The sequence below is a fragment of the Perca fluviatilis genome, chromosome 17 (genome assembly GCF_010015445.1).
Source record: "Perca fluviatilis chromosome 17, GENO_Pfluv_1.0, whole genome shotgun sequence".
Lineage (NCBI taxonomy): Eukaryota > Metazoa > Chordata > Actinopteri > Perciformes > Percidae > Perca > Perca fluviatilis.
Genome location: NC_053128.1, coordinates 24,698,005 through 24,722,390, shown reverse-complemented (window position 1 = coordinate 24,722,390; position 24,386 = coordinate 24,698,005). Strand labels below are relative to the sequence as shown.

Below are 24,386 nucleotides of genomic sequence, written 5' to 3'. Positions count from 1 at the left end.
ACATCATGTGTGGACAGTGCTTGGGTCAACTTCTAATATTGTATTACATTTGATTTGCTGTGTTGATGGTACTCGAACTAAAATTAAATTACATTTAATGAATCTTTATTAATAGGCGCTGACCATATCCTGTCATCTCTGGACTTGTTTTTTTTCTACTATGAACTCTAATAAAGGCATTGAATGCCTTTATTAGAGTTCATAGTAGAAAAATAATAAAATAATGTTGAACATTATTTTATTTTCCTTTATTTTATGCAACTACTGCTACTTTTTAATGAAATAATTACCTTTTTTGTAGGCCTAATTACACAATGGCACTTACTTACTATGTACATAACCTTACAGTGAAACAGTATCTCCCGGAATTAGACTAAACCTCTTAACCTTTGTGTCCCTCTTATTAAAATAAAGCAATTGTCACGCCAGAGCATTCAGCTGCACACAGAGAATAAACCTCTGGGATCATACTTACAGGAGCAGGACCTCTGCAAAATATGTCCACAGAAAACTGAGCTTTAATCCTTCTTAAAACCAAACAAACACTAATGAAATAGAAAAATAGCACTAAAAGGGTCACTTCAACGATTTAGTATTGCACTGCCATGACATCCGGGGACTTGGAAGAGACAAATTGCACATCATGTATTGCTTTATGCAGAAGATAACATCGATACAAAAATAATAAGCCAACAAACACAGTTTCTGCATGCAGAATCAAGGCAGAAAAGTCTTGTTTAAAGTGGTTTTCAGCTGTCACCATGCCTCACAGCCCTTCTGATGAACAATCTCTGACATACAAAAGAAAAATCAATAGTATCTGCATGAGAATCACCTATGAAGCTTTTCCTGTGCACAGCATACTCAAGTAGCCTACAGATCCCCTGGATACCTCTTAAAACCAGAAATTAAACTTTAGATCAAGCATTTTTAAAAAAAAAAGAAAAAAAAAAAGAGTGCTCTGGTTTAAAGTAGTTTTAAAACCGCTTTTGATTTTATTTTGAATGAGTAGTGGTTTAAAAAGAAATAATGCTCTGAGTGAAAGTACTCCACACCACATCAACCTTATGGGCGTAACAAGTACTAAGGAGTCCAGCACTGATGAATATGCACAAAGCATCAAATCTCAGTGACTTCCGGAAGCGTATGATTCGTTGCGAATGACATCAGCTGTGGAGTGAGTGTGCGAAAAAGAAAAAAAACAACCGGCGCCCTCTTCTCCCCGGTAACTGAATATGACACAATGTCTGCTGGTATAAAAAGCTAGGGCCACTCCTATCAAGGCTCCACTTTGTGTATGTCTGGAGACCACGCCGGGGCTCCGCCGCGAATAAAGGGAGGAGGCTGCTGTTGGGATCCTGCGCGCGTATACGGGTGCTAGAGAGAGAGAGAGAGACAGATGAGAGGATGGCCACCCTGGTAGAATCTGCAGAAATGGAGACTTTAGGCGGCCAGAGCAAAACCGGGACGTCTCCGACATCCTCCAGCGGCCCCCCGCAGCACTTCAACGACAGCAAATTTTACCTGCTGGTGGTTATCGGGGAGATCATAACGGAGGATCACCTCAAGTGTGCCATTGCGGACATAGAGAAAGGTGAGAATGGAGCTTTGTGATGTATAGGCGTATGCCACCGAGAGCTGAACTTAACATCTTCGTAAGAACTTGAACAGAGATATAGCTTAGAAGTTCGTCTTATCGCTGTAAAAAGTCACGTAGCTATAGGCTGCTGATGCACCTGTTTGCAACAATCATTTACGCTCGATAGGCACATTACGCCTGAGCGAATTACGCATATTAATGGCTCATTAACAACATTTGAACCTTGTTTACTGGGTAACGATTTGCACTAGAGGTAATGTTGTTCATGATAGGGCGTTTTTGAACAGCCCCTCCCAGTAACATCACCGTAAACTGAAGACAAATCCTGTCTATCCCCTCGCCAAATCCTGTCCATCTTTTAACCTACAGGTAAGTTACCTTCCTTCTCTCCCATCCACTGTGTTGAGGAGCAGTTTGGTTCAGTCTGGTTATCATATTAATGTCAGTAGGCCCAATTGTTTTCAGCCACACACGTGGGCCAGCTCCTAAAAGCCGCCAGCAATGATTCAGCATTAAATCTGGACTATGCGTCAATAATGCAGCGCATCGCATTTCTTTGGCTCCAGTGCAGCTGTGTGGGGTTTTTTTCCCTCCCGCAGCACCTTGCCAGGGCTTTATGTTCAGGTGCGTCAGGCTTTTGTTTCAGGAGAGCGGAGGGTCCCATGATGCATCAGTTTACAGTCGGGAAGCGACAACGAGGTTTATAGCAGCAGCTCTGTCTCTCTGCTTGTGTCGCTGTGGAAGAAAGCTTCGCAGACCAAGCTGAATAAATACGCTTTGTGTTTGGAGACAGTGCATGGCTGCTTTTATAATAACAGAATAGTAATATAGTAAATATCCCGTTCCTCCCGTGGGAACATCTCTCCATCATCATCATCATCCCGCATCCCGCATCCAGCTCTCTCACCCTTCACCGGCTGGTGGGCGTGGCTCGGTCCGCACTGCGGTCCCTACGGAAAGCCACAAGGAACGATTTTCAAAGTGAGCAGGGCGTTTTAGAAATGCCACATCTGCTGTAGTTTTTTCTGCCTCTCTGGCTCGAGTGCACTGTTTGTGTGAGAGAGGAGAAGAAGGAGGACAATATGGCGCTGTTACTGTGTGGGTGTAAAACCAAGTAAAGCAGGAGGAAAGAAGAAAGAGGAAAGCATCACATGTGTTTGCTTTTAGGTTTCACCTTAGGATCACCCATTAACAACAGTGTAGCCTAACCTGTCGGAGTCACAGTTTACTTTTCTATTATTATGTTAATTCAGTATAGATTATCATGTTGGCCCTGGAAATATAGATATCGAGACCAAAAGTTTACTATTGACCTTGCAGGGGGAAAAAAATCAAAAGACAAGGTCCTTAGTGGCTGTTCTGGAGCTTCTGGTTGTATAACACAGTATTCCTCAGCAGATGGAGTTTGCTCAGTTTTTGTGGAATTGTAGATTTGATATCCTTTAATTGTATTTTGTTTCTTTTTTCTTTGTCTAATCTATTTTGTATTAACGTGTGACATTATTCTTGCTCATTCAGTATCTTATTGTACACATTTATCAAGAGAAACTACATTTTATCATCTCCATCACTGTTGCTCATGTTAATCGATGAATGTTGTCATAGTATTGCCACACCCTTTGTTTTCAGTTTAGGTCTTCTGCTACGAGTAATATTTTGAGTGAAATAAACGTTTATGTCCACCGACTCGTTACCTCACAGATAAAACACTTTTAAGTCCTTTTGTCTCCATTCCCAGTAGCCTAATGTCATCACATAGCTTCCCAGATGCCTTCATTAGGCCTTTACTGAGCATGATTCATGATTATGAAAAGAGGATGATACCAGCATGACTCAGCTGAGTGGAGGCTACCAGCGAGTCTGGCCCATGGCAAAACAGAAACAGGGCTATAGATATTTCCTATTATAGATTAATGTTCTTGTGCCAAACCTGTAACACGTCTATGCATGTACACTCCAAGATTTTCCAATGAACTGGAGGCAAAAGGATCAGTGAAATAGATGTTCGTGCATGTATGTGCGGGCGTGACCCTTTGCACATTTGTTAGACCTGCTGCCAAGTTCTAGCGTGCATTGATTCATTTTCAGACAGCTGAGCTAACATATTTTTTTTCTTCGCTGGCATATTTTCTTGCTCCTTGATTTTTAGATTTTTTAGATTTTGTTGTTGATTTTTTTTTGTGTGTGTGTGTGTTTGTTTATCTTGCAGGGATCCGCTCATGGGACACCAACCTTATTGACTGTAACCTGGACCAGGAACTCAAGCTGTTTGTCTCCAGACACTCAGCTCGTTTCTCTGCAGATGTCAGAGGTAAACTGGGAATAAAAGACTCTTCACCTGATAACTTCACCTACTTTTCTATTATGCAGATCGTTTAATTAGTATACGTTATACTACAACAATTTTAAAATACTCCTTTAAATCCTGAATTTCAAAATCTTAAGTAAGAGTGATGCATAGACAGCAGAATGTTCATGTTGTGGTTGGTCGAGGTGATTTTAAGTTCTTTATTTATTGTATGGCCAGGTTATTCTGCAAAACCAGAATAACCTGGCCAGAATAAAGAATAAATCCTTTTCTGTGTAAAACGGAATCCAAACATGAATATTTCAACCTGTTTTAAAAAACGTCATCTCAATGTCTTTAAATGAGGCAGGTTGAGGCACTAGAATTATTAAAAAAAATGAATGAATGAATTATTCCTCCATCTTTTTCAACGTTTAATCAGGAAATGAAAAACTTAAATTCCAGATATGAAATGACCTCACAGGAGAGAGATTGTTTTTCACTGAACAATGAATCGTTTTAAAATCTGCATTTATTATGAATGAAAAATAATCTGCAAAATAAGTTAGTATTTACTGCTGTCAGAAAACGGAAGTGGAGTAAAAAGAACAACAAACAGAAGCAGAAAATGGAAATACTCAAGTTGTTCTCAAATTAGTTCAGTATATTTGAGTAAATGACATTCCTGCTGCACTTTTCAGCAGCGTACGTACACTGTCACATCGCAGTCAGCTATATCTTCCATGCAGTACACTAAGCAGAGGGGTTTTATTACCTGCCCCTGGAAACGCCCTCTCAGCATTTTGTTGCATGGTACTTATAAAGCTATATTAGTTGCAAGGTGAGGGAAAGGCTATATAGAGATGGAAGAGATCCAGTGTGGCAGGACGGTCTGCCAGTGGGCAGTATGGCCTTGACGGGTAGCAGCAGTTAAAGCCTCTGCTTGGCATTGCTCCATATTGGACATGGCCAGCAGGTCTTCCTACTTCCCAATAGATTGATCCAGCCAACTACTGTTGCTGCTGCAGACTAAATCAGGTGATTTATTTTAATGCAGTAGTATCAGATCTCAGAATTGGACTTACAGAGGTAAAATACAATAGGTTGAGAGAGCTGTGAAGAGATTTTTTAGATAGAATTCAAAGAGACTCCAAACCCCCACTCCCTTTTCATCCAGCCATGCTATCACCATTTCCCCATCCTCCATTCTTCTCTCCTTCCTCCGTGTGCTGTTGCCTTGCAACCCAGTACGAGATGTGCAGTTGATTCGGGAGTAATTAGCAGTGTAGAATCCCCGGTGGCAAGTGTCTGTCCATGAAAAAAAAAAGAAGGGAGGGGAACAGAGAGGGTGAGGGGAATGGCTGTGAAGAGAAAGAGGATGAGAGAAAAGCAAACAATGGAGGAAGGGGGATGTGAAAAGACAGAGTAGGTTAGGAGGAAAGAAGAGGATGAAGATAGATGCGACAGAAACAGAAATGCAGTTCTGATCAGTGACCTAATGAAGCCGAGAGTATGAGAGGTAACGCTGTATAAGCAGTAAAACTGGAATAATATTGTTCTCTTACTGTATATTCTACGCCTCAGGCTTTTTGCCAAGTCTATTTCTCAAAGGGAGGATTTCTTTGTCCTTTGAACTTTTAATACATGAACTGCTTTGCGAAGGGCTTCCTTGAAACATTTACAGGGCGTTTATGTTTTTTGTGTTTATTAAGTGCAGTACACCTGCTTAAAGTTAAGATTTAATTCATTCATAGAAGTGTAAACAAATCTAAACTTGTGAATTAACCTTGAATCACTATGTGTGACACACAAAAGAAACAGCTTAAAGCAATACTCCACATTTTGGTATACTCTTATTAGCTTTCTTCTCTGAGAACTAGATGCTAAATATGAACATGCAGCCAGCAGCTGCTTAGCTAGCTTACCATAGAGACTAAGGGAAGGCTAGGGAAACAACTAGTCTGGTGCTGTCTGAAGGTAAGAAACTCCGCCTTCCAGCATCTCCAAAGCTCACTGATCAACACGCTACATCGTGTCTGTTTAATCTGCACAAAAAACAATGACGCATAAAGATTTTGTTACCTTTGGACAGAGCCAGGCATCGCTGTTTCTCCCTGTTTTCAGTCTTAATGCTAAGCTAAGTTCACGGGCTGCTGTCTGTGGTCTTATTGGATTTTTCCTGGAAAGATAAATGAGTATGGTATCAATCTTCTCATCTAACTCTTAACATTTCTCAAAATGTCGAGCCCAACCAAACATTAAGTGTAATTTTTCCGGATAAAGATGGTTGATTAGGAGGCTGAGCTGCTGTCTTTATAGAAGGTATGAGCTCATATTAGTTGTAGAAAGGAAAAATCAGTTGAGTAGTATGTTATGTTTATTGTTTAGGGCTCTGTGCTTACAGGAAAACACAAACCAGCAGATAGTATCGGGCGTAGGACGATGAATGCGATTGTCTGTCTATTTGACTGATGATATGCTATCCATCACACTGCGTAAGTGCACAGGAAGCCTGGACCCCACAGTGAGGAAGAGGGGAAGGGAGGGAAAACGGGGCAAGTCAGGAGACCCCCGGTGTCTCCCTGATGGATATATGATACTTCTTGTTACGTATAGATTTCCCAGCACTCTGCCTTCACTGCAGACAGCACTGAAGCCTGAAAAGACTCTCTAAACCACAAATCCACTCAAGACCCTCCTTGTAAGATTGTTGAAGACAACATTGCAGCTTATGATCAATAGTAATTAAGAATTGTGTTGACCTTTACAAATGAGTTTGTCCCAGATATTTTTTACAAATAAAATCCTGCGTTCTCTTGATGTCTACCGTTGATCCTGACTGGCTGGTTCTGTAGCTGTAAATCAGCAGATTTAATTAATTGATTGATCAGTCATGCACCTATCAAGCTGCATTATCTTATATAGTGATAGCTGGTACGAATTGGGAAAGAAACAGGCGGTGGGAAGGCATAAAAATGTTAGGTTAGGTATATTAGGTTTTCATTTGTATCGACAAGCTAATTCCTAAAGATAATAGCTGTTAATGAGCTTAAAACTGAATGTTATTTCGAGGCATCGATTCTATGACACGGGTGATTGACTGTTCTGTGATTCAGCCGGCTGAACAGCAGTGGTAGTGCCATCAGCTCCATGACCAGACATATTACGTATACCAGTTCCCTTTTTAATCCGATTGTGTGGGGGCACGGGAACAAATGACATTGAAAACTGTGCTCAGGGGCCCCCATCTTTGCTGCTCGATGCACCAATCAATCATTCTGTTAGAAAATGACATGACAGGAAGGAAAACTGTGCTGACACATACACACGGCATCCACCTGAAGAGAGGTACAATTATAATGCTTAAATGTGAGGTCCTTTTTTTTTTTTTTAAGCAAAAAGAAGGAAACACTAAATGCAGTTGTTCCACTGATCTATTTTTGGTGTGGTGCCATCCACATTGATGTTCCCCTGTCTGGTTCAGCCTGTGGCAGCCAGGCTATACCAGGCTTTCTATTCAGCCATAAGCTCAGTGATGCATGTAACATTAACTCACCTCCCACTGAGACACAGATGCAGGATTTTTATATCGATCAAGGTAATTGTCAGGGTCAAGCAAGCCCCAGTGTACAATCTGTCATTTTTTGACGAGTTGGCTTAGACTCACGGCAATTTGGCAGCGTAATGGTGGTGGTCACGGTGACTGCCTTTTGCTTCACTAGTCCTTAACATGTACTACTGTGTTTTCTGTTTCATCACATGAAATGCCGGTAAGCTGGGCATAACCCACAGAGAGACAAACAAAGAAAAATGCTTTTCTATTACATTAGCAGTGGCTTGTGTACAGTAGCATGACAGGATGAACGATAGATTTCCATGATTTATTTCTAGCTCATTTCACAGACCACTGAAACTTGTTCTTATGGAGGAGCTTGGGTCATCAGTTTTAGACTGCTGTCTCTTCAGAACAAATCCTAGCGAAGCTGGTTTCTCCCAGAGTCAACTGGGATTTTGTCGATGGTTGTATTAGCCTGAATGACGTGTTTCACACTGCGACCATTATGTTTAGATATGATGACGGAAAACGCTCCGGTGGGTCGTATTTCCTGCCAACGCAAGGGGTGCTAATTTATGAAACTCTCCTAAGGGTCGTATTAGAGGGTAGGAATAAATGATCTATATTGTCATATGGTTTGGAGGACTTGTTCGAAAAGATCCCATTCTCCCCCCACCAAAAAAAGCAGAACAATTTATATAAGCCTCTGCCATGCTACTGAATTCATATGAAAACTCAAACTCACAATAGGAATAATATTCCCTCCAGACAACTAACTCCATAAAAAAAATGGAGTGCAATATCAGAACTGCTAAAGGGTTGACAAGTGGGGAAAGAGTCATTATTTCTACCATTACTGAACTCCCCAGAATATTATAGAGACTAATAGTCATGTACTGTATAGAAGCCACTTCACTATTACCAGCATTGAATGAAAGAGTTCCTCCATATGGAGTGACAGCCCTCTGGGAGGAGGTGGCGGCAGGGTTAATGCATATGTGCTCCATAATGACAATCTGCAATATGAAATATATATGGGGTAATCGGCCCAGCAGCTAGATATGTAGCTGCTGCAGTATCACGTCTCTGGAAACAAGGAGCACTCTTCTGAATTTAAAGTATATATCCAAGCAACACCCCACTGCCCTCTGAACCTAAAAGGTTCTTGTTTGTCTTTTTCACAGAATGTTAGTAGCAGCATGCCCTTTGTTTTTTTACCAGCGGAAATGGATCTAAATTAACAAAATAAAACCAGGGCTTTTATCAGTTGGCTCAAATTAATTGATACATGGATACACGAGGAAATGAGATAACAAGGAGAAGAAACAAAGACAGATTGAATGAGTGAAGTCTGATGTGTTGGGGTGAATAATGATGCTACAGTAGCTGTATATTCCCTCACCAACTGGACCGGAGGATAACCCCAGAGACACACTCACAGTGGGAACAAAGTCATTATCACAATCAATCGTCTGAAACCTAGGATGATTGATTATGAGCCTGTCTCATTTTCTATGTAACAGCTCTGTATTATGAGGGGAAAATGTTACTTATGGCAAAGTGTGGTGGGCTAAACTATAGGCCTATATAGTCCCCATTATGCAGAGAGAGCAAACAATTATTAGGGCTTTTGAAATTGTGTGTGAATAATCTTGTCACGCAATATTGTGTGTTGTCTGTATTGTTTGTCAGAAGATAAGTTGAGCTGAAACGATTGGTTGATTAATTGATTAGTCAATCGTCAAATGAATGGGCAACTATTTTGAAAATCAATTAAACATTTGAATATTTTTTCTAGGCAAAACATCCCAAAATATCCCTTCTTTTCAGCGTGAATATTTTCTGGTTTTCTTCTTATGTGATAGTAAATTAAATACTTTCATGTTTTGGGGTGTTTTTTTTATTTCTAACTATTTTCTATTACAGGGCAGAGAATTCTTCACCATAAAAGTAATATCCTGGAGACGGTGGTGCTTATCAACCCTTCAGATGATGCTGTCAGTACTGAGGTAAAATTAGCTATAGCTGTTGTTGACAATCTGTTATATCCTCCTATCAAAGAGGGATGATTTACAAATGCATTAAATAAATATACATTTACAAAGCAATTACAGCTTGAAAAGGATTATTATTCAGCCATGACTGTCAACCATGCTTGGCCAATTATCCACCCTAATATCAACTGCTGTTTGTTGCTATTGGTTGGAATAAAATAGATATGAGCAATTAGGAGCTCAAGGGACAGGACTAATGCCTCATTTACTTTAAGGATAATAAGTGCAGCCTTTTTCCTTTCTTTGTTGCAGCAAAGCTTTTTTTGCATTTTAATGAAAAGACAGAAAGACATAGGAGGGTCAGAAGCACAGATGACAGAAGATTTTCTCTTGTCTCACTGCTCCTCTTCAGCATTTCCTCCACCCTACCCCACCCCCCAGCCATGTCTGCAGTCAAACTTGCATTAATAATATCTCACAGCACAGCAGGATTGACCTGGCCAGCCGCCCAGAACAGCTGATGTTGCTGAAGTAGAAAAAAAAAGACCAATAGAAAGAGTGGGAGAGGCAAGAGATAGAGGGGTGAAAGCAAACTTAGCAGAGGGAACAAGTCAGCCAATAGCTAATGGATTTGAGTGAGTGATTTAAATACACTAATCATTAAGCTGATTGCTGCAGCAGCAAGGCTTTGTATTATCTGTCTCTGTAGCCACTAGGCTAACATTATCATCGTATAGTTTCAATAAATAATTTTTTTCTTCATGTTACTTTAAATTATTGTCCATTTACTCTTCAGGTTCGTTTGATGATCTCAGACACTGCCAGACACAAGCTTCTGGTTCTCTCAGGGCAATGCTCTGAAAACAGCGGGGAACTAATTCTTCAGTCTGGATCTTTCTCTTTCTTCAACTTCATAGACATATTCACTGACCAAGAGGTGAGCCAACATAATGATTTTTTTTATAAGCACCCAAATTTGACATGTAATGTGTTTTACACATTACATTACATGTTGTTGCCATGAAAAAACTCAAATTTAGATTTTTGGCAATTTTCATGTTTTACATTAGTGGAAGGCTTCCAGTGTCTTTTTATAGAATGAGAACATTTTATATTTTTGCCTTTCAAAAAATTAAAAAATGCATGGTGGTTGCCCTCCCTAAAAGCTCCCATTTTATCATTGCAGTAGTCTTAAAACATTCATACAGTACAGGTGTGTAGATATATACATACTGAAACAATGCACTATTCATTTCATTACGGACTCTGACATATTAAAAATTAAAGTCACTTAATTTTTCTCATGCACAGATTGGTGAATTGCTCAGCACCATTCACCCGGCAAACAAAGCCAACCTAACACTGTCCTGCCCTGAACAAGGCGAGTGGAAAAACTCCAACTTGGACAAACACAATCTGCAGGACTTCATTAACATGAAACTAAACTCCACTCTCATACTCCCTGAAATGGAAGGCCTCTCAGAGTTCACAGAGTATTTATCTGAATCAGTAGAGATCCCATCTCCTTTTGACATGTTAGAACCACCAACCTCAGGTGGATTCCTCAAACTCTCCAAACCATGCTGTTACATTTTCCCTGCTGGTAGCGGTGACTCTGCTCTCTTTGCTGTCAATGGCTTCAACATGCTCATTAACGGTGGCTCAGACAGGAAGTCGTGCTTCTGGAAGCTGGTGAGACATCTAGACCGGGTGGACTCCATCCTCATGACCCACATTGGTGACGACAACCTGCCAGGCATCAATAGCATGCTGCAGAGGAAGGTTGCAGAGCTGGAGGAGGAGCAGTCACAGGGCTCGACAGCTAACAGTGACTGGGTGAAGAACATGATTTCTCCAGATATTGGTGTTGTGTTTTTGAATCTTCCTGAAAACCTGGAGAACCCTGAACCTAATTACAGAGTGCGGAGGAATGTTGAGGAGGCAGCGTTTACTCAGCAGTTCCTCACCAAGCTAAATTTGAGGTTAGAGCCTTTGCAGAGGCCTGTTGGAAACACAATAGAACCACTCATACTTTTTCAGAAAATGGGTGTTGGGAAGCTTGAGATGTATGTGCTTAATCCATCGAGGAACAGCAAGGAGATGCAGCACTTCATGAAGCAGTGGACAGGTAGTGAGAAAGACACCGCTTCCATTCTGCTGCCAAATGGAAAAGAATCTGAGTTCCCCGTCTCTTATTTAACTTCTATCTCTTCACTCATTGTGTGGCACCCTGCAAATCCCTTAGATAAGGTTGTGCGTGTTCTCTTTCCTGGAAATGCCACCCAGCATCACATCTTTGAAGGTTTAGAAAAGCTAAAGCACTTGGACTTCCTGAAGCAGCCAGTTGTCACTCAAAAAGCAATGTCTTCTAATATGCCGTCAACACCAACACTAAAGCAAGCTAAGATGAAACACAGAACAGACAGCAAAGAGAGCCTGAGGTCTACTCCAAAGCCATCACCAAGCAAAAGCATCAGGAAGGATTCAAAGGAGGAAGCACCAGAAAAGGCAAAGACAGATGCAGAATCATCTCATGAAAAAACACCAAAGACTGAGAAAAAAGAAAAGGCCCCGCTGAAAAAGGAAAAGGCTAAAGCACCTGAGAAAGCAAAGGCAGAGCAAACAGCCCAAAATGAGACTCCAGAAAAAAAGAAGTCTGAAATAAAACCAAAATTTGAAAAGATTGCTAAAAAGGAGACCAAGGTGTCTGTGGAAAAGAAAAAGGAGGTTAAGAAAGAAGTAGCAAAGAAAGATGATACACCCAAACACGAGGTTAAAAAGGATGAAAAAGCAAAGAAAGAGGAGGCAAAGAAAGTTATAAAAAAGGATACCAGAAGAGACTCACCTATGAAGAAGAAGGAAGAAAAGAAAGAGCAAAAGAAAGATGTTAAGGTGCCCTTTAAAGACATAAAAAAGACATCCGCTGTAGGTGAAGAAAAGAGTCTAGCACCAAAACCAAAACCTCTGAAAAAAGACAATGCTTCAAAGAAAGACGCAGGAATCCCGTCGAAGTTAAAAGAGAAAGGAAAGGCAAAGGTGACAAAGAAGGAGACAAAGGTGGATAGTGACAAACTTGCAGCAAGTGCAGCTGCTGTTGCAGAGGATCCAGAAGTAGTAAGATCTCTAATGTCCACACCGGAGGACCTTACTAAGGACTTTGAGGAGCTTAGAGCTGAAGAGTTGGTGGAGGATGATGCAACTGTGCAACAAATTAAAGAAGAAGAGGTTGTGATGATCCACCATGAAGAACTAATACAAACCAAAGAGTCACCTGAGGCATTAGAGTCTGTGGATGAGGGTATAACAACGGAGGCTGAAGGAGACAACGGAGAGACTCCAGAGGAACAAGTTCTTAAGGGAAAAGGCAATGGTAGTGTCAGTGAGAAGTTTGAAGATGAAGGCACTGTAATGGAGGAGACATCAGAGGGAGGGGATTATGAAGAGAAGGGAGAGACCGAAGAAGTTTATGAACCACAGAGAGTGGAACCAGATAAAGATAAGCTTACTCCCAGTGAAGATGAACACCAAGAGAAAAATGATGAAGTCAAACCAGAAGACAGTGTCGAAGACAATGAGGATGTGACTAATAAAAATGTAGAAGATCAGCATGCAAGTGAGAGAGAAATAGAGAAACATAACCTGTTTTTATCAGCCTCACCCAAAGTGTCCTCACCTGTTTCTCCGGCTGCATCTATCCATGACGAAAAAGTTCCAGTTGGCTTTGAGAGCTCAACAGCCTCGGATGATGAGAACCAAGATGAACCCCCTGAGGATTACACTGTCACCTCTGGCCACACTCAGTCCACCATTGAGATCTCCAGTGTGCCTACTCCCATGGATGAGATGTTGACTCCTAGAGACATTATGAGCGATGAAAACACCAATGATGAATCTCCTTCACAGGATGTTGGCAGGTTTGGGACATCAGCATCTGGAGAGTTTGACAGGAAGAAGCTGTCTCCACTTCAGGACATGCCAGGGTCCGATCACTCTCAGAGTGATGCCACAGAAGGCCAGGACTACGGCCACTCCGCTTCCACAATATCTCCCCCTTCATCTCTAGAAGAGGATAAATTCTATAAGGGGTTTCTTTCTGAAGGAAAAGCTGAAGAGTTTGCAACAGCCCAAGAGTCATGTGAGAAGTACGACACAGACTCGGCTAGACTCAGTTCAACTTCAACAACATTGCCTCTTGTACGTTCTCCTTCAGTGGACCACAAGGACAAGATTGACTATCCATCATTGTTTGCTGCTCCAATAGAGCTGTCCACCACACTGACAGGATGCGCCAGAGCAACAGCTGATCCCTCCATTAGCCCAGATGACAAGACATTGGAAGGAGCTAATTCGCCTCAGTCCTCTGGTCACACACCTTACTATCAGTCACCAGTAGATGAAAGAGCAGGGGCTCTACCACCTGTGTCAGAAGACGGAGCACAGGGTCCTGTAATTGTGGAGGTCACAAGTGATAAAGAGGATTTCTCCAATACAGGTACCCCAGAGCCTATTGAGCCAGAACCAGAAAGTTCCTCCCCTGTAGAGAGAGTGATGTCCTCTCCAAAAAGCCCACATCCAACTGAATCTGATTCCCCCACGAAGACGGAAAAGTCACTCTTTGATATTGATCATAAGAAAACTGGAGATTCAGTCTTGTCCTCAGCACCAATGACCAAACCCGAAGACACTAATCCTTTCACAGCTTTCAAAGACGAGAGTAAAATGTCCATTTCAGAGGGTACCACATCAGACAAGTCAGAAACCCCTCTGGAGGAGGTGGTAGCAGAAGATACATTTTCACATTTAGCTTCAGCATCCACTGCCTCGCTGGCCACCAACTCCTTGCCAGAACCCACGACTGACTCTCCTTCTCTTCATGCTGAGATAGGCTCTCCTCACTCAACAGAAGTAGATGACTCTCTGTCTGTCTCTGTGGTTCAGACCCCAACCACCTTTCAGGAGGCTGAAGGTTCTCCATCCAAGGAAGATAGTCCGAGACCCATGTCTATCTCCCCAGATATCTCACCAAAGACAAAAAGCAGAGCACAGGACACAAAATCACCAGAGCACTCCACCATGTCAATAGAGTTTGGCCAGGAGTCTCCTGACCACTCCTTAGCTCTGGACTTTAGTAAGCAATCTCCAGAGCATCCATCTGTGGGAGGCAGCTCACATGCTACAAAGAATGGCCCGACTGAGGTTGACTACAGCCCCTCAGATGGAACAGATGAAAGACCATCTGAAGACCATAGTTCCACAGTGCAGAAGCCTTTGTTTTTTGATGAGAGCGATTCAGTCCTTGCCACTTCTGCAACCCCATCAGATGCATCTCTGTCCACTCCCTCTGTGACGACCCCATGCCAGATGACAGAGATGTTACATGCCGTGGCTGAGCAGACAGATAAGTCTCCTGTCACCCCAAAGGCCTCCTCTCTCACCCACTCTCCCCATTCCAATGAGCCATCCCCAGTGCTAGGAGGTTCCCCAGCTAAAGACAGTACCAGCCTAATTTCACCATCTGTGGAGGGCTTTATTAATAAATCCGACACACAGCAGAAATATGACAAGTCACCCTCACCTCCCAAAGCTGCTTCCCCATCATCGCCTTCTACCTTTTCAAAAGAAGAGACCGTTTCCCCGGTAAAGGAGACTAATCCCTTTAGATGTGAGGATTCTACACTTGAGGCAAAATCCCCTGTGAGTCCCAAAGTTCCCTTTCCATCATATCTACCTCTCTCCTCTGATCCGCATCATTACAATTTTGCCTGTGGCTCCAGGGACCCAGACTCCACGAAGAAGAGCCCCTCTGCTCCATCTAAGACAGATGTTGACCTCTGCCTAGTCACTTCATGTGAGTATCGTCACCCCAAGACAGAGCTGTCCCCATCTTTCATCAACCCTAACCCTCTAGAATACTTCATCAATGAAGAGAAGGCCATGGATGAGGAGAAGCCTCTGGCCAAGTCAGGAGGAGGTCCCCCACCTCCAGGAGGTAAACTTTCTGCCAAGCAGTGTGATGAGACCCCACCCACATCCATCAGTGAATCTGCCCCCTCCCAGACAGATTCAGATGTTCCACCAGGGACAGAGGAGTGCCCTTCCATTACAGCAGATGCTAACATTGACTCTGAAGACGACTCCGAGACTCTGCCTACTGACAGAACGCTGACCTACAGGCATGTCGACCCTCCTCCGGTGGCACTCAGGGACTCTGCTCCATCTTCAGGCCACCATGATGTCTGCATGGTGGACCCAGAGGCCCTCAAGGCTGAAGAAAACCTCCACAATGCAAATACAGATGGAGAAGAAAAGCCCAAGAAGAAAAAGCTCTTGAAAAAGTCTTCCTCGCCAACCAGGAAGAGTGCTCTATCAAAAGTGAAGGACACAAAGAATTCCTCTCCAAAGAAGAGTGTTGGAGAAGGGAAAGATGCCAAAAATGCAACCAATACCTCTGCGTCCAAAGTTGTAAAAAGTGCTACATCAGGTGAGTACTATTTACTTAATGCCATCATTTATATCACTTTTGTTGAGACATTATCAATATCATCATGGATCATGAATTTATCATATATGTTTTGCCTCTTTCAGGTACTGGCAGTGGAAAGGTATCAGGTGGAGCATCTCTGCCCAACTGCCCTCCCATGTACATGGATTTGGTTTACATCCCTAATCATTGCAATGCCAAGAATGTGGATGCAGAGTTCTTTAAGCGGGTGCGCTCCTCTTACTATGTGGTCAGTGGCAATGATCAGACAGCTCAGGAGCCCAGTAGGGCTGTCCTTGATGCAGTCCTGGAAGGAAAGGCCCAGTGGGGAAACAATATGCAGGTAAGTATTAATCTGATTGATGGGATAGTGTAAAAAAAAATGTATAGGAGTTCCATGTTTTATTTTGTTTTATTCTCTTGTGATTAACAATTTTCTATTGATTTGTTAAACAACATACAACACATATTCATCATCACCACCCACCCAGACAAAAAAAAGAAAAGATGACACAATAACCACAATATACAAGATAATACAACAAAATAATAACAAAATAGACAAATTGTACACCAAATAAACCTATGTATAATAACTATTTTGTTTAATTTGACATGAAGACAGTGAAGTTACAAGTTTGAGCTTCTATTTGAGATATTTGAAAAGTCCTTTTTGTAAATGCCGCCACCCCAACTTCAGGGTACCAGGAACGGTTTGAATATATAAAGACAATATTCAATAGATTTATTAGTTATGGCCACATTTTGTAATGATTTATAAATGAACTTTGGCTGGCTCTATGGTCCTCTGTTCATCACATTTGCATTTAGATTGGAATGTAGTATATAGCAGGGGTAAATGAAAACAAATAAATTGGAATAAACCAGCCTCAAATAATTTTCCTGCCAACAATTTAAAAGACTAAAATAAATAAGATTTAATATTTTCATTTCTCTGTTAAAACCCTGCTGGTAAAACTGCTGAACTCTGCATGCAAAAATCAACAGAGACCGAAAGACAAAGAAATATTTTTGGTTGTAAGGATGATACTTGAATTCTATGAATGCTTGACCTTAGAAACCTCCCTCCTCTCTGGTGTCAGGTCACTCTGATTCCAACCCATGACACTGATGTGATGAGGGAGTGGTACCAGGAGACCCACGACAAGCAGCAGGAGCTCAACATCATGGTCCTGGCCAGCAGCAGCACTGTTGTCATGCAGGATGAGTCCTTCCCGGCTTGTAAGATAGAGATGTAGGCCTGTTCAGCAAGCGATCACAAGGCCTAGTGACTGATGATGAGAGGGCTCATTATTTGAGAAATAAAACAAATCCATGTAGCATAAAACCTAAGCAAACACTTATACACTTAATATGCTAAAATGCTAATTCTTGTGTACTAAACCCTGAAAAAGAATCTACAATAAGGACATAACACTAATACAAATTAGCTTTGAGGGGCTCCATGCAAAGGAAAATGTTTTCTATATAAAGTAAGACATCAACACGGTGTTATCTGATTTGTAGGTATAAATTGATTGTGCTGGGAAGAAATTAGAAACCAAAAACTAGCCACGTTATCTTGTCCAATTAAGATAACTCTCATATAGATCAAATAATAATGTTGTTGTTGATGTATTGAGTTTCTTCTGCATCGCCAGATCAAAATACATGAGAGCTTTTAATCAATTTAACTGCTGTCAAGGAACAAAACATCCCTGCATATGGTATATTCTTGAATAATGGCTGTTATCCACACCAAAGGATAAAACAACATGTTTTCTGTTATTGCCTTAGGGGAGTCAAAATGAATGTATAAGAACTGATGCAACTAGCAGAAGATTGGGCACGTAACTACACACCAGAGGTCAATCCCAAAAGGACTGTTAAATAGTTACATACTTGAATGATGGTAGATATGAATTAACTTAATAGGATGTTTTACACTGATTAGCATTAATATGATGTTTGACTTCATATTCATCAAGGGTGAGACAAAGTGCCCCTACCATTGTGAAACTGTATGTTTTTAAGTCGGCTGGGTTTTATTTGATTAAAAAGGAACGTTTTTAATCTGGGAAATGTTGCTGCTGATGTATGAACATTAATTTATTATGGTACGTTTAATTTATTGTGCTTGATTGTCCAGATAGCCTTTTACACTGTGCAACAGGAAGTTGCTTCAGAATGCCCCCCCCCCCCCTGCTACTTTTGCCACATGTAAAATCTTATCATTTTCCACAATGCTTTTCAGAGGATCGCCTTTTATTTCAGACTGTCTGTTTTATTTACAGATTTGAAGTTATTTAAATAAGAGAAAATCAGATCTTATTTCTTATGCTGGTTTTTGATGTAGTCATTGAGTTATAAGGGAGCTAGCCTTTTCCCATTGTAAAGCTGGTGAGGCAGGATATTTTCATAAACCTTAAAATGTCTTGTTTTTCTAAAGCATTGTACTATAATTATAAATAGCTTTGTGGTCGACGGAGTGGTTGGAAGACATGAATGATACGTTTTTTTCCGCTTTTTTTTAATGGGGATTTTGCTCAGACTTGCATTAAGAACAACAGGGCTAGGCTAACTAAATAAATGTAAGGAGCATTTTATGATTTTTGCAAGTTGTGACATGAAATTGTATCTTACAGTAAATCAAATGGCGTACAAATGTGCCCTGGCATCGATATACAACTTGATTTAGGGTGCAGTACAGTAGATTTTGAGGTGTAAGGCTGAAAACTTCTTATGACAAAAGAGTTTCTGCTCTCTAGCTGGGATGAAAAGGTAACAGCGTCCAGTAGAGGTGTAGTCTTGAGAGGGGCGGCACACAGAGGTGAGAGTGAGTGGCTTGTGTGTTTTTAAATGAACGTATGTAAAACAAAAACTAGTCACTTTAAACACATACATGACACAAACCAAACTAACCGTACAGAGGCCACAGATCAACTTTGACAGGCCACCTTCTGGACAAACATTTAACAAATCACAACTGGAGATTACAGGCTTTGATACTGGGCTATTCACTCGACTCACTAAGCTCACCAGGTATTTCTGAAATGATGTCAGGTGTTAATCATACCATTATAGACCGGGTTTTTCTGCAGGGGAACCTCAGACCAACACCATGACTAACAACAACTCTGAACTGACATTTCTCTTGAACTGACATTTCTCTTTACTCTGTCTTTTTTCTCTACACTTCCTCTCTGTCTCTCTCTGTCTATTTATCTCTGCCTTTTTCTCCTTACCTTTCTCTTGGGAGAACTTTAGTAATGTTTGTCTGCAGCTGTGTGGTATATTTGTCTTGTGACCTTGCATCCTCTCTGCCCCTTTCCCCAAACACATATGTAACTTATAGCAATTAGTTTCAAGTGAAAGTATCCCTTAGTGCTTTCTGATGTTTGTGTGCAATATTTCCTCTATCCACATGGTGAATCTGATGTAGGAGGAACCACTACTAAAGAAAAAACATTCAAAACAACCACAATAAAATATGTTGTGAAAAAAAAAGATTTGTGCATTTGTCTTTTATAAAAAATAAATATATATATATATATATATATATATATATATATATATATATATATTTCAATCAGGAGAGACCTAATTTTTGAGTGAACAATTATTTATTGACGTGTGCACAATGGTAAATGATAGTCTTTGGTGATTAGACCCCCATCGTGACATAATCGAATTCCCATCGTGACGTCATCATATTTAAAGGGGGCCAAGAAGCAGTGAGTATGTAAGATACTCCCTTGATGGAGTCTAGACACTGGTGGTGATGGGGATGGGGGTGCTGAGATCTGGATGAAATGAGAAGACCTGGGAGCTGGAATTGATGAACTGGAGGTGAACGGGGAGGAGGAGGGTCGCAACGACACACTGAAATGAGAGCTGACAGCAACAGAGTGGAAAACATTTAAACACTGACAGCAAGAATGCGATTCGCCGATAGAGATTGTGGCTAAACCTGGTTGGTTTAACTAAAAGAGTAAACGCCATAGTCTTCCTGGCTAAACTAATTTTAAAGACAGTGTGTTATTTCCTATAATGTTATATATCGAGACTGGGATATACAAATAAAAATTTATTTTTACAAGTTGTCTCTTCCACTGAGCCTATTGCTCATTGCACAGAATCATAAACTGTACCAAATTCAAAGACATCACAAATCCAAATGTCTCACTTAAAAGTGAGTATTGATTATATAAAAATAGTTTTGCTGTTTACATGCCCAAAGAAGTTACACCTTTACAATTTGGATAAACAAGATTATAAGCCATGGCCACGCTAGCGGCTGTGTGAGTCTGTACAGTCTTGTGTTGAGCTAAAGGCTAACGTCAGCATGGTAACATGCTGACAATAACAATGCCAACTTTCTGATGTTAAGAATGTATAATGTTCACAGTGTTTCCCATTTTAGTTTGGCATGTTAGCATAGTGACATTTGCTAAATAACACTAACCACAAGCATAGCTGATATGTTTTTGGTTTTACAGGTATTTGGTCATAAACCAAAGCATTTGACAAATACTTATTTTGACCTGCTGATGTTAATATAATGTTATGTGTCCAAGTTATTACAGTTCATTCTGAGGGAGATGTGGATGTCTTTACCAATTTTCCTAGCAATTCATCCACTTATTGAGATATTTCATTCTGGACCAAAGTGGTGGTCCAACTGACTGACCACATTCCTAAAAACAAACAAACAAACTCCTAATATAGAACACAACATTGGCAGCAAAGTTAATGTCATGTTCACACAGATGATTGGCTATATGGGACAATGTGGCCTATGAGGGAAGTTGTTTCTTTTGGCATCCTTGGTGACGAGTGTCCCTGAGAGCCAGACAGGATTGATGAGGCGTTTAAGTTCACCCAGAGAGATACGGTGGGGACAGAGCCTTAGTTTAGTCTTAAGTGATGTAACAAAGCTAAGATTTTTTTGATTTGATTTGATTTATTTAATTGTATCAAAAAATGCCATAAACATGAAAAGACATCTAATACAATCGAGGATAAAAACACAATGAAGTCCAGGACTTATTTCCATTGTGGTCCTCAACACATCAGGACAAGACAAGACACGTACAGAGTGTGTGATGAAAATCGACATGACATAAAAACATTTTCCTTAAATAAATAAAAATATAAACGGTCATTTGCCTTTTGTTCTATTCTGCAACCCTATCTAGTAACCAGGCCTTGACTGTCTTTTTGAAAGAGTTCAGTGTGGAAATTACTTTAATTTGCTGATCTAACTTATTCCACTGAACTGCCCCTATATAGGCAAAGGTTCCTTTCCCTAACACTGTCTTAAATCTATAAGGACACAGGTCAGATATGCTGCCACGCGTGTAAATATTGTGTGTGTCCTTTACCTTAGTTATAAGACACGACAAAAAAATTGGGACACTACCAAACAATATTTTATAGATCATGGTCAGCCTTGACATAGTAACACAAAACTCAACAGGGAGCCAGTTGAGCTCAACAAATTGTGACCTACCGATATGAGACCTATGGCCCAAGTTCAGGATTACTTGTATTCATTTATTCTGTGCTGCTTGCAGCCTCCCTTTAAGTCGGTTTGTTAGGCCTTCAAACCAGGAAGTACATGCAAATTCAAAATGATTTAAAATTAAGGCGTTTGCTAAAATGATCATTGTTGACCGATCAAAAAATTTTGAATTTCTGGCTAAAAACTTTGTGAGCCCAGTGACTTTACTCAGAACCTTATTGGCCATATTCCTGCCATCCAAGTTGTTTTCTAGGATGCAACCCAGGTATTTTACTGAAGCTTTTGCACTGACCACAGCATTATTCAAAGATAAAAGCTGTGTGTGAGTGTTTTGACATTGTTCTCGACTGTGGGTACAGGTATTTGCCTGACTTTGTGGGTTAAACTTTGTGGTATGTAGTTTATCATGCATGTATGGAAATTGTTTGAATGTTTTAGCCATGCTAGAGGCATAACTCTAGGTATGGCAATGTTAGTCGGTCGGTCGGTCCACTGCTTTGGTCCAGCCTGAATATCGCAACGACTTCTGGATGGATTGTCATAAAATTATGCTCATATATTCCTGATCAACACCTGCAAAGGGAGAATACATAAAGTGGCTGCAAACAGCACTAGCTTATATTCCACTACTGCTTCTAATGCAAAGAAAAATGAAAAAAAAAATATGAATATAAAATTATATATAGGATACTGCATGCAGAACATGAAACATGTCATGAGAAAAATACCATCAATTTAGGGTGTATTTAGCTCCTCCAGTATGTAGTGAACTAAAGAACCTTTTAGATCAGACAACCCAGGGACACTAACAGAGAAAGCAGAGACAGGTCTCAACAATTCAGCATCCATTTGCTGTACAGTGGGGCACCACGTGTCAACATGTCTGATGTCTTGCCAGTCGTTCAGAGCTGTTTCAGCACACCAGTTAGTGGAACGCTTTTATATTTCCTTCCATATAGTATTACATTATTATACACAAGTTATGCAAATGAGAGAGCATCCCCACTATTTATCCAACCCCAACACTCAGCCACAGGCGTTTATGATTTAGTACAAAATCAGTCACTGAGTGAATAGGCATGCATATAAATCTATTTAATTGTCTTTCAAGGGCAGTGGCTTTAGAACAGTGGCACACAGGCTGACACAGTAATCGGTACCAGCCGTTTTTCTTTTTTCTTCTGTTCCAAAACTGTTTCAGTGGGGACATTTATTAATGATGATGGGACACCCCAGGCACTTTCCAAAACCAAAGGGAAGTGCATGCAGGGATAAATCAAAGAGGATGTAAGAGCTAATGTCTGTCGGCAGAACCTGGCTGTTTGGGAAATCAAAGTCTGAGTGCTAAAATAGACCTCCCCGACAAACAGTTCTATATTTCCCTGTTGATTGGTGCATTATGTGAGCAACTCACCATGAGCTACAAGCCTGCCTCCACACTTAACCCTTTAGATGAGCTTTATGTTTTAAACCCTGCTTTTAAATACATGCAAACACATATGCACAGAGAGAGAACCCCACCGAGACACACACACACACCTTGCAGGATTCAATAAATTATCCAAGGCCCTGTGTCTGATTGGCTGAGCAAGCAATCTCGCCTGGATGGGCTGAGATCTTGTTGCCAAGGCAACAGTGGGGAACTCCCTGTCCCAGCCCTATTTTCTCTATGCAAGATAGGCTATATTTGGAGTTACTTTAAGAAGCACCTTAAGCATTGTAATGCATCTTCTCCAAAAGTACATCTCCAAATGGTTGCAGGTTTGGCAACTATGTTTCCACAGAAGTCTTTCCACTGCCTGCAGTGGAAAATCACATTTTATCATTAAATCCTGTATGGAAAAAACAAAACAAAAAACATTAGATTATATTATGAAATTTTCTCGTGCATACATTTTTACATTTGTGTATAATAAACCATTGAATAAGACTTTACTTCTATCAGAGTAAAAGTACATTTTTAACACTATAAAATTATTCAGCATACAAGGAGTCAAGAGGAACCTAGTTAAATTTCAAATGTATGACCAGAACATCACATAGAAAATGCAGCAGAACTCCTGCTGGAACTGCTGTCCCAGTTATGTAATGCTGTGTAGGTCAATGGGTACACTAACTAGGTTTGTACTCAAAATTGTATAAGTGTATAGGGTAATTTAATTGAAATCTTTTCTCTTGAGTCTCTTGCGATACATGATCTCTTTTACAAGAGAGACCGGGGCCAAAATGGATGAAGTCACATAAATAATTTACATAATGGCATAACTAAGAGAATGTGACTATTTAAAACAGTAACACTCTTCTTAAAACGTGTTTTGGATGTGGCATTTGAATGTCTCCTATGGCTATAAGGTTTGTCTTGTTAATTATTCCTGACCCAGGGTGTGAAGTGCGGAAATGCAGTATTGCCAAGTTCAGACTCTGGGGACTCTAAAGCATCTAGAGGATCTGGTGTGATAGTTGTTTGAAACAGGGGGAAAGCACTTTACAGAGGCCCACACTGTACATATTATACAGTATACAAGTATTAAGGTACACATGACTCTTATGCTGTATAGGCCTTAGCTTTCTAATCACGAAGTCAAGGCATGAAAAACTATTTTCATTTCAAAATAAATTAATTGAAAACATTAACTGATTTAGCATTAATAATGGCATTGTTATACCATTGAGTGTCTTTCCCTGTGGTTGCTTGATTTGCATTATGATGGTATATCTTCAATTGTTTCTAAATAGCAATGACAACCAATAGGCTACCACTGAAGTTCAAATTCAAATGTATTTGTATATCACTATACAAAAGCAGTTTCAGAAGCCATAAAACTAAATAAAACAGCAAACATGTAGGCCTACAAAATATACAGAGACATCATGCATAGCCTACATACACGTACAAACATAGCCTATTGTATTTAAATACTGTAGCTAATAGCCTATAATAACA

At 40.6% G+C, this 24,386-nt stretch overlaps 1 protein-coding gene across 1 annotated transcript; it reads left to right on the top strand.

The window, feature by feature from the left end:
• Nucleotides 1–1,174: 1,174 nt before the first annotated feature.
• Nucleotides 1,175–18,000, top strand: map1b (microtubule-associated protein 1B). The gene is made up of 7 exons (XM_039780089.1): nt 1,175–1,594; nt 3,810–3,911; nt 9,370–9,452; nt 10,234–10,374; nt 10,749–15,918; nt 16,023–16,261; nt 17,022–18,000. The coding sequence occupies exons 1-7, from the start codon at nt 1,408–1,410 to the stop codon at nt 17,175–17,177; spliced, it is 6,078 nt and encodes a 2,025-aa protein (XP_039636023.1). The 5' UTR covers nt 1,175–1,407; the 3' UTR covers nt 17,178–18,000.
• Nucleotides 18,001–24,386: the final 6,386 nt, after the last annotated feature.

What these genes read in the sequence shown, in the direction of transcription:
- map1b (XM_039780089.1), top strand. Translation starts at nt 1,408, where the DNA reads ATGGCCACCCTGGTAGAATCTGCAGAAATGGAGACTTTAGGCGGCCAG. An exon ending in TTTCTCTGCAGATGTCAGAG is followed by an intron (nt 3,912 to 9,369) that starts GTAAACTGGGAA and finishes TTTCTATTACAG; the next exon opens with GGCAGAGAATTCTTCACCAT. An exon ending in AGTGGGGAAACAATATGCAG is followed by an intron (nt 16,262 to 17,021) that starts GTAAGTATTAAT and finishes CTCTGGTGTCAG; the next exon opens with GTCACTCTGATTCCAACCCA.